The 10,799-nt window shown below is 43.4% G+C and overlaps 1 protein-coding gene across 1 annotated transcript; it reads left to right on the forward strand.

The window, feature by feature from the left end:
• Positions 1-287: 287 nt before the first annotated feature.
• Positions 288-10,436, forward strand: SAP30L (SAP30 like). The gene is made up of 4 exons (XM_075602152.1): positions 288-771; positions 4,966-5,088; positions 5,464-5,562; positions 6,694-10,436. The coding sequence occupies exons 1-4, from the start codon at positions 580-582 to the stop codon at positions 6,823-6,825; spliced, it is 546 nt and encodes a 181-aa protein (XP_075458267.1). The 5' UTR covers positions 288-579; the 3' UTR covers positions 6,826-10,436.
• Positions 10,437-10,799: the final 363 nt, after the last annotated feature.

Below are 10,799 nucleotides of genomic sequence, written 5' to 3' on the forward strand. Positions count from 1 at the left end.
CCTGTACTAGAAGCGATCTGCTGCCTGTAGGATTTCGCGACGGAGGGGTGATTGGGGGGGAAGAGAGCTGAATGGGGGGGAGGATGATTGGGTAGTGTTCCCCAGAATTTCACAATCTAATTCTAAGGTTCCTTAACAAAAAAAAAAAAATAAGTTGACCTCATGCACTTCTAACAGCAGATTTGATGTTTGTGTTTTATGGCAGACTGATTCCTGAGTGGGCATTGAATGGTGCATGTGGCTCCCAGCTACAGCCTCACTGCCACAGGCGCACAATGAACAGCCCTCAAACACACAACGGGAACTCTTACCCGCCTCTAACCTGAATGGCAGCGCCGTGGGCCAATCGCATCCCTTGGCAAACCCCGCCCAGTGAGGACACCAACCAATCAGCGTCAGAAGGGAAGGCGGGATTTCCGTTGTCAGGCAGCGGGCGGCTTGGTTGCAGCTGGAGTGGGACTGCGGCTTGTTCAGGGAGAGTGAGCTGGGCAGTCTCTGGAGAGGACACGGCCGGTGTGGAGGCCCCTGGGATGGCTGGGAGGGGTTGGGCAGCTCGGTGTTAGAGAGGGGGGATCGGGGATGAACGGGTTCAGCACGGAGGAGGATAGTCGGGACGGGCCCCCGGCTCCTGCCGCCCCGTTCTTTGGCCAGACCTGCTGCCTGATCGATGGCGGGGAGCGCTGCGCACGGCCGGCCGGGAACGCGTCTTTCAGCAAGAGGGTCCAGAAGAGCATCTCTCAGAAGAAGCTGAAGCTGGACATCGATAAGAGCGTGAGTTACCCCAGCACCTCACTTATACACACACACACCAGCACCTCACTTATACACACACACACCAGCACCTCACTTATACACACACACACACACACACACACACACACACACACACACACACACACACACACACACACACACACACACCAGCACCTCACTTATACACACACACACACACACACACCAGCACCTCACTTATACACACACACACACCAGCACCTCACTTATACACACACACACACACACACACACACACACACCAGCACCTCACTTATACACACACACACACACACCAGCACCTCACTTATACACACACACACACCAGCACCTCACTTATACACACACACACACACACACACACACACACCAGCACCTCACTTATACACACATACACACACACACACACACACACCAGCACCTCACTTATACACACACCAGCACCTCACTTATACACACACACACACACACACACACACACCAGCACCTCACTTATACACACACACACACACACACACACACCAGCACCTCACTTATACACACACACACACACACACACACACACCAGCACCTCACTTATACACGCACACACACACCTCACTTATACACGCACACACACACCTCACTTATACACACACACGCACCTCACTTATACACACACACACCAGCACCTCACTTATACACACACACACCCCGGCACCTCACTTATACACACATGGGGAATCGCAAGCCTTCAGGCATCCCATAACCCTACAGATTTAGATGGGATCACAAGCCTAAAGGCATCCCATAACCACCCATAACCCTACAGATTTAGATGGGATTGCAAGCCTACACAGGCATCCCTTAACCACACAGATTTAGATGGGATCACAAGCCTAAAGGCATCCTATAAGCCCATAGACTTCAGTGGGATCGCAAACCCACAGGCATCACACAGATTAAGAGATGTGTGTGTGTGTGTGTGTGTATGTATGTATGTATGTGTATATATATATATATAGATATAGAGTGTTTAGAGTATATATAGATAGAGTGATAGAGTTTTTATATATATATATATATAAACTCTATCTCTCTTCAGTCTTTGAATCCGCTGCTTAATTGTCAAGGCCTAAACAAAGACCTTCCAGGTACTGCGGTTACAAACCTCGCCTCCAACATGTTGCTCCAACAAATAGTCTGATGTCATCCTTCCATCTTACTTTTGGTCGTCGTCTTGATTTTAATTTTTTTATATCCCTTGCTGTTAAGTTGAGTATCATCTTTGTTTGTGATGTCAGACTTTTTTTTTTTTTTTACCCCGTTCATTCTTTTTGTGTCTTAGGCTGAGTCCATAGAGACTCCAACGGTGCGGAGGCTGAGGGAAAGCGGGTGCTTTCCCTGGCCTTATTACGCGTGCCATCGGGGGGCGTGTCGGGGTGGGCCAGTGACGTCATGGAGCTGGTTCGCCCTCATTGGGCGAACCGCTCACGTGACCGGCCCTCAGCGCGCAAACTAAAAAATTTTTAGGTGCTACGCTTGCTTCTGCACGCCTGCGGAAGCGTGTGCGAGCCCCTGCTAAAGCCGCTCACATTGCGGCTGCAGGGGCTCACTGGTGAGCGCGGGTCAGCGGCTAAGCGCTGACCATGCGGCCCTAGAGTAATACCAGCATACATCTTTCCATACTTTGAGTAGCCAGAAGCTTCTTAATTTTAGTGAGCACAGGCAGGTTATTGTGGTTGAACATTTTCCTTTTAGGCACAATGGATGGGTTCCCTTGCAAGATTGTCTTGTTTCTTCCAAATGCACTCCATGCCATCTTTATTCTCTATTTAATTTTAAATGCTTTTATGCATAGATAGTTGCTGGCCACGGTAGACCTAGTCGTCAACTTCTTGTTCTATTCCATGTATTTCGATCTTTGTAGAGTTGACACATTTGTTGAACAACTCTTTGGTTCTGCTAAGATTCAATTGAGGCCCACCTACTTACTTGCAAGTGCTCTGATTGGTTGCTTGAGGTCTTCTGGACTTGGGGTGAAAATAAGTCACCTGCAAATCATAACTGACTCAAGTATTCACTGTTGATTTTATATATTTTTTATTTGTAATTGAAAAATTTATATTGAAATGGTTCTCTAGGTCTGATTCCCACCCTAGTACTATCAGACTATTATGTAGGTTACAGCTTGCAGGGACTGTGTGTTCATTAATTTAATTTTCAACTGGTATCAGTTGGTTGGAGGTTGGTGGCGCCTCCTCCCTGGGTTTAAGCTCACCCCACCCCACTTTTTAAATAGCCTGTTTATCCATGTACCTGTGCAGGACAGGTCTACCGAGACCATTCTCCCTCCACTACCTGTGAAAATTCTCGTTTACCTCTGCAGTGTTAGGACCTGCATACTGGTCATGTCGTGACATGGCTGCAGGCTTATAACGTTGTGGCCAAAGGGTTTAACTAAATGACCCTTACTAATGAGAATACATATATTGAAGTATTTAACTATGTATTTTGTTATATTGTATGTAGCATTGGGTATTTTTTGTCTTTTGTTGTAATTCTGTAGGTTGCAACATTGATTTATCTTTGTCATGCTCACCCTCTTGCATACACCCAAGTTTGCCCATTAGACTTCAATGAGTCAAAGTTGTGAGTTGTGACGACATCTAACCTCCCATTAACTTCAATGGGATAAACTTGTTAACCTCCTGCCAGAGGAGCCAACAACGCATTGCTAGCCCCTACAGCAGAGACCGGGGTTAGAAGTCTGTAGGCTTATGGTCACATCTCAACTCTTCCCTGTCTTCATCCTACACATCCTCTACCACAGACCAGTTCCCCTGCTTGATCGTCTACTTACAAGCATTAAATTATTCTTAAGCGTAAGAAATCCTACTCATACGTGGCTCAATAAATTAAGCTGTAGTTGCATCTCCACTCTCCCTTAATATCCTACTTCTTCCACTCATCAGTTTACCTCATGAGGTCAACCAAGAAGAAACAGATGCCTTCTATATCACAAGTTAATGTAGCACCTACATGGTTACCTCTCAACTCTTCCACATGTAAATTGCCCTCACCCTCTTCTGCATCATGTTCACCCATCTACAAATATTATTTGCCTCTATCCCCTAAATGTAATGTGATTACCTTGTTAAAGCAGCAGTCCAATCTGCTGGGTTTTTTTATTCTTGTTTTTTTCCCCTTTAATATGTGCATCAATGCAATCTGCACAATAAGTAATTAGCTAAGTTGCTGATCGATACGTTCTCCTGTAATCGATTGCTGAAGATTCGTTTCGGGGGTTAACTAAATGGCTCAGTGCAGCAGAAGAGGACCAAAAATACAAAGTTCTGTGGAGAAGATCATGTGACCAGGCAGTCACTAGATACAATTGGTGCACTGCTAGAGAGAGGGCAGGGCTCAAAAAGGGGTGTGCCAGAGCCTGTTTCAGAAGAGGAAGGGAATGTGACTTTGTAAATGGTTGCTATAGAAACGAAACATGCTTGTTACATTTATAATACATTAAAAATGGCATTCTGGGGTTGTTTAAAAAATGCTACAAGAATTTTCTCATAATACAGAACAGATTTAAAAAAAACCCACACATGTAGGATATTGCTTGGTTTGCAGCTTTTAAGTTAGAAATAACACTTAGAAATGGCTGTAACATACTTGTTACCTAACTCAATTTGTAAGAATATTTGTGCAGTCTTTATTATTGAAACATACATTCATAAGGAACCTTGGATTTATAGGGCTTTATATTTAGTTTACTAAAGTATGAATACAAATGCTTATTAGCGGAACTGTCCTGAAAATGTGAGACTTGTTTGTAATAGGTTGAGAGCTGTAGTAAACTTTCAAAAGTCCCTCCTCTTTAGCACACTTCATTCAGTTATCATAAACTTTGTTAGAATCGTCCTCATACAAACTTGCATTTAAAATTCAGAAACCGGTCTTGTGACTGTCGGTTGAGATCTATGGTCATTGAAGAACTCTTCATCTTCATAGAAAAACTCTTCCATGTCTACTCTCGCACATACTGTAGCTTTCCCATTGCCTAACCTTATGGATATTGAAGTCATTAATACATGGAATTAATGGTTTAGCAATGTATGTTCACTGTAAGAGTTGTTCTAGAACCTATTCTGCAGATGTAACCACTAAGCAAGGTTTTCCCGTCCTCCCTCTCTCCTTGTTGGCTCTCAGGTTCGGCATCTTTACATTTGTGACTTCCATAAGAACTTTATCCAAAGTGTCAGGAACAAGAGGAAGAGGAAAACCAGCGACGATGGAGCAGATTCCCCAGAGCACGAGACAGATGTCCCAGAGGTGAGAGCCGTACCATTTGTACCTACCTGAACCCTAGCCAGAGTCCATAAACACTGACCCACTGCTGGAATTGTAACGATTGGAAAGATCACTTGTTGAACAGACATACCTTTAAGAAAAAGTGATCAGTTTAGTGTGCTTTGCATTTTAAGTGAATATATTCATACACAATGTATTTTTTATCCAGTGTGGTATTGGGGAAAAAGTAAACCTTTTGAGGTTAGAGAATCCCTCAGAAACATGTCAGTTTTTTGGGGGACAGGAGAGTGATTTGAATCTGATTTGAGGTCTAGCTACCCATTTCACTTTGTAACCATAGATGTGTATCTATGTAAGGTTGACATATTGGCTCACTGCCCATCCCTCTGTCTTTAGGTTGACCTGTTCCAGCTGCAAGTGAACACGTTACGTAGATACAAGAGGCATTACAAGCTGCAGACTCGCCCAGGACTCAACAAGGCACAGCTTGCAGAGGTAAGGTTGGTGGTGGGTGGAGATGGGACCTTACGCTGTATGTATTAGAGCAGAGCTAATTTTCTGAAGATGGGCCGCTTCCAATGTAGTACGTTTTCCTGTAACTGCATTCTCCCTATAAATCACTTTCATCAAATACTGTTCACATTTCGAACCATTTGGAATTTGCGTTATTAAATTCCTTACCCTTAGATAAAGCATAAGTGAAACTGATCTATAAGCAACATACAGGCATACCTCGCTTTAAGGACACTCACTTTAAGTACACTCGCGAGTAAGGACATATCGCCCAATAGGCAAACGGCAGCTCACGCATGCGCCTGTCAGTATGGCCTGAACAGGAATACCAGCTCCCTACCTGTACCAAAGCTGTGCGCAAGCGGTGAGACCATAGAGCCTGTTACAAATGTGTTATTTACATCAGTTATGCACGTATATGACGATTGCAGTACAGTACATGCATCGATAAGTGGGAAAAAGGTAGTGCTTCACTTTAAATACATTTTCACTTTACATACATGCTCCGGTCCCATTGCGTACGTTAATGCGGGGTATGCCTTATATGCTTTTACAATGTCCTGTGTATGTATTCTCAGTTATCTATTAATAACCCTGGTAAGGAATCCATCCATTTCGACTAGCGCTTTAAGTAATTGTTAGTAATGTTATATATGTCCTAACAACCACTATATCAATATGGCGTACAGTTTGTTGCATTTTACATTGCAACGTAGCTAGACGGGCAGTCCTAACGCAGACCAACATTGTTTAAAAATATCTTAATAAATTAAACCATTGATAACACTTAGAAAATGTTTCACGACTGTGCTTTTTGATTTGTTGGAAGATGTGTGTTGTTCATAGGACACCTGTTAAAGCTTAATCTACTAGTACAGCAGTGGGGCAACTTCAGTCCTCATGGGCCATCAAAAAGATCAGGTTTTCAGGATATCCAAGCTTCAGCACAGGTGGCTCAATCAGTGGCTCAGCGACTGAGCTACCTGTGCTGAATCTGGGATATCCTGAAAACCTGATCTTTTGATGGCCCTTGAGGACTGGAGTTGCCCCACTGATGTACTAGTGCCTCCTGGCCACTTATGATCTTTCTTGTTTTTTTTCATCCTTCCACAGACAGTAAGCCGGCATTTCAGGAACATCCCCGTGAATGAGAAGGAAACGCTGGCCTATTTCATCTACATGGTGAAAAGCAACAGGAGCCGCCTTGACCAGAAATCGGAAAGCAGCAAGCAACTGGATGCATAGCCAGGGAAATTAGGGGGCTTGACTGGCAGCCCTGGCAAACCAATAAACTGTATTGTACCATAAGAACAGTATGTACGGCCCTCGTAAGAGCCGTATAGAGTGCCATAAAGACATTGGGGGGGGGGGGGGAGGGTCGTCTAACATCTCTGCCTGGGTATGGGAGTAGAGGTCCGATTATGTGTTGAGAACGATGAAAACAAAGCCACTTGGGACTGTGTAGTTGAGGCACCGTGCTTTGCATGTGACTGGACAAAGGTAACGACCCTACCACTTACATTACTTCTCCATGCATTGTGGGCTCTTATCCATCATAGCTAGAGTTCTCCAACAAGTCCTGAAGCAATGTGCTGAGCAGGCTGCCCACTTAGAAGACCGAGCTCCTAACAGCCTTTGCTCCTACCAGTCGAAGTCGGCGTGTGGGATGCTCTGCAATAAGATGCAGTTTAACATGTCCACGAGCTGTCTTGTACTTTTTATTTTTTTTAATGCATACTTAATTACCCTCTAAATATTTCCGCAGGTCATGAGCAAATGGAGAAATGTGCACTGTGTGCTTGTGAGGGCTAAGGTTCAGTGTATGATCTTTGGAGCTGGTGCTGTCCTGCTGCTTGCAGGGAGGTGAATTACAACAAAGCTTTTGATGCAACAGAACAGCGCGCGTGCGTCTAGAGAGAGAGAGAGAGCTTATTTCTTTAATAGAGGAAAGTGCCTAAGTAGTTATCGGCCCTGTTTCTTCTTTTTAGAGTTTTTGTAAAATCCCATTTGTACGCATAACTGCAGTGACTGGTTGAGGGTATCCAAGCTGTAGTATAAGGAGAAAGCTTGACGTCGCAGTGCTGGCATGTTGTACGCATGCTGCTGCTACTGGCGTGACTGCTTTTAAGAGTCAGAGTAGAATCTGTGTCTTGTTACCAATGATGCTTAGTGATCTATGTAACCCAAACACTGACACAAGCGGGTCAGCTGAAATCGGTGTTACCCCTCTGGCCATCATTGAATGCGTAAAAGGTGCATTGACTCCTTAACACATGCTTAAAACAAAAAATGGCTTTTATACATTTCCCACTTTTTTATTTTTTTTCCCCTCCAATTTCTTTCTTAAAGGATTTTTACACTTTTTAATATTTATTGTTTATTTTTTTAACGTAGACCCTTGAAGTCCTGATTGACGCATCACTAATGATGCCTCTGAGCTTTTTTTCAGATATTCACTTTTCTTTCTCTTGAGTGTTCATTTGCAAAAACTGGGTAAAGTAAACCATTGATTGACGTGCATTTCCCCAATCAGCGGACCCTCAGAAAAGCAAGTTGTAAAGCAACAAAAACAGCTGCGTTTTTACTTTTTAGCACTGTTAGATTTGTTTAAGGAAGTCCGTGAATGTTTTTGGATCAGCTACTAGCGTCCCACACCTGATGCGTATGCCCTGTTTTATTTCTATTTTTTCCCTTGGAGAGTCATCAATGCTTTCGCTTAGGCAAATTCTCAACCGCTAAAGGGATCGGACATGTATTAAAAGCAATTAGTCTGTTTTACCCCAAGTAAGAATGTATACACCTTTTTAATAGATTATGGTTGACTATTGAATTATTTTATAGTACTTTGACATGAGGTTTAAAAAAAAAAAAAAAACATTTTTAAAGCATAATCCATTGTGATATAGGATGAACAGTCCTTATGTAGTATGTCAAAGATATTGCCCCTTTTCAATGTAGTGGGAAGCAGAGTATATGTTGTTGATGATAAAGCACCAGCTTCCATTCACTTATGAGGAAGATGTCTCGCTGTGCATTTGCCCCACTTGTCACTTTGAGGGGGGGGGGATTTTAATGGTGCATGTGTCCTGGATATTCTACAGTGTAAATGTCAGATTGAACACCTGGGGGATCTTTGGTGTCTAATAAAAGTATGCTGTCCTTTTGTCAATGATTCTGCCTAATTGCCCTTCTGACAAACATGCAAGGGGTATCAGCTGTAAGCACATCATATCTGCAGGAAGTGGGTTACCACCAAATGCCCTCCCCAAAAGCCCAGGTAACCACCCACCACTGTCGTTCTGTTCCCCATTGACCAAGCAACAGTGTGTGATTCCTGCTGGGCAGAAATATATAGTACCTCTATACCACGTTAGCGATATACAATACAACCTCAGCAGTTTTTAGGAAAATTAGGGCATCGCTCCTTTTCGTGTGTATGTCGCAGCAAGAGGATTGCCCATAGGAGGGAATATCGGGCAAATGGGGGCAGAGAACGTCAGTCTTTATAGCATAAAAGTGAAAACTGTAGAGCATGTTAAAATTGCTTTGTATTTAAGTCGTTCAGAAATTGCACCTTTAACCCATGTGCTGCCCTCCTACGGCATAGAAATCTGTGTACCTCGTGCTGCAGAAGATTTTAGCCCCATTTATTTGAATGGAGCTGATCTCCCCAGGACAGGGAAGCAACTCTACAGCATGTTGATTAGAGCAGGTGTCCTCAAGACCCCCCTAACAGCTCAGGGTTTAAGGATATCCCAGCTTCAGCACAGTTGGCTCTATCAGGGGGGGGTGTGTCTTGAGGACTAGAGTTGAGCACCACTGGACTAGTGACCTGAGTTTATAAGGCAATCCCGCAGTTCAGGTAGCCGTGTTAGTCCTGAAGAAGTGTAGCTCCGTTGTAGGTTGACGCCATTCATTGCACCAACATGAGACTTCTTAATAGAGTTCTAGTGTACAGACATACCCCACATTAACGTACGCAATGGGTCCAGAGCATGCAAATATAGCGAAAATGTACTTAAAGTGAAGCACTACCTTTTTTCCTACTTATCGATGCTTTGGTACAGGTAGGGAGCTGGTATTGCTGTTCCTGATGTGCCGACAGGCGCATGCGCTAGCTGCCGTTCGCCTATTGACAATGGGAATCAGCACGTCACTAGTACGGCTGTCTGTAGGGCAGAATAAGTGTCCGTACTCGCGAAGCGAGCGTACGGACACGGGTATGGTGCTATTGAAAATATGTCCTTACGAGTGTACTTAAAGTTAGTGTCCTTAAACTGGGGTATGCCTGTACAAAGCCTTTTATGCAGCAGGACTTTCCTTGTACAGTCCACCTGAAGAAGAGACCCTGTAATTTTCTAAACGGTTTAACATCCGGCAAAGAATCTGGGCACATTCTGAAACCGTTTGTGATGATTGCAACCAACTGTATTAACTGAGCCTGGTAAATACACTCCAAATATTTGCATTACCAGCATTTTTGCAGTTTAGAGATGACTTGCTTTCACTTTCTAACATACATATCCTATAAGCTTGTTTTTTTTCGACTCGTCAATGGGCCATGTAGACCACACAATATTTGCAGCTCTGTTTTCTTATTGTGTTATGACTGCCAAATGTTCTTAGGGGGGTGGGGGGGAGTGTCTCTGATTTTTATACTAGGGTAGAGTCATTGGATAGCTGTCCTCTGTTTGTCCTCTCTTCGCTGCTGGATGGGCCTGCAAAGCACTGGAGAGGAATAGGTTGCAAAGTGCTTATTTATCTTTCTGATTTGAAGAGCAGGGACAAGCCTGTATTGTGCTCTCACAGGGAAAAGAACCACATCCAATATGTCTCTTAATAAACACTATAAAGCAGTTTGATATTTGTTCTGCCGTATTCACTTATCATTGCAATAAAAGCACAAAGGTCAATCAACAGTAATGTTTAATAAATCTTTGTGATTGAGGACTTTTCATTGTTAAATTGGTCAACTAGTATAATTGTTTTATATCGTGTTGGTTTGTAAACATGGTGGCATGTAATGTAAGGAATTATTCACTTTGGTTGTCTCTCCTTTTTGTGTGATTGTCATTTGGTGTGGAGCAAAACATGTCCTACTTTAAACAGTGTTTCTTTCATTTTTTTTCTTTTCTTGTTTGGTCCTCTGACATAGTGGGTGTGAGTATAATGATGTCATCACTGGGGTGTTACAAGGTATGAAAGAAACCATTGACCAT

This window comes from Ascaphus truei, chromosome 5 (genome assembly GCF_040206685.1).
Source record: "Ascaphus truei isolate aAscTru1 chromosome 5, aAscTru1.hap1, whole genome shotgun sequence".
NCBI classification, from domain to species: Eukaryota; Metazoa; Chordata; class Amphibia; order Anura; family Ascaphidae; genus Ascaphus; species Ascaphus truei.

Excerpts from the sequence above, each read along its gene's own strand:
- SAP30L (XM_075602152.1), top strand. The coding sequence starts at position 580 with ATGAACGGGTTCAGCACGGAGGAGGATAGTCGGGACGGGCCCCCGGCT. Across the intron at positions 5,089-5,463 it reads ACGAGACAGATGTCCCAGAG|GTTGACCTGTTCCAGCTGCA; the intron begins GTGAGAGCCGTA and ends CTCTGTCTTTAG. Across the intron at positions 5,563-6,693 it reads ACAAGGCACAGCTTGCAGAG|ACAGTAAGCCGGCATTTCAG; the intron begins GTAAGGTTGGTG and ends ATCCTTCCACAG.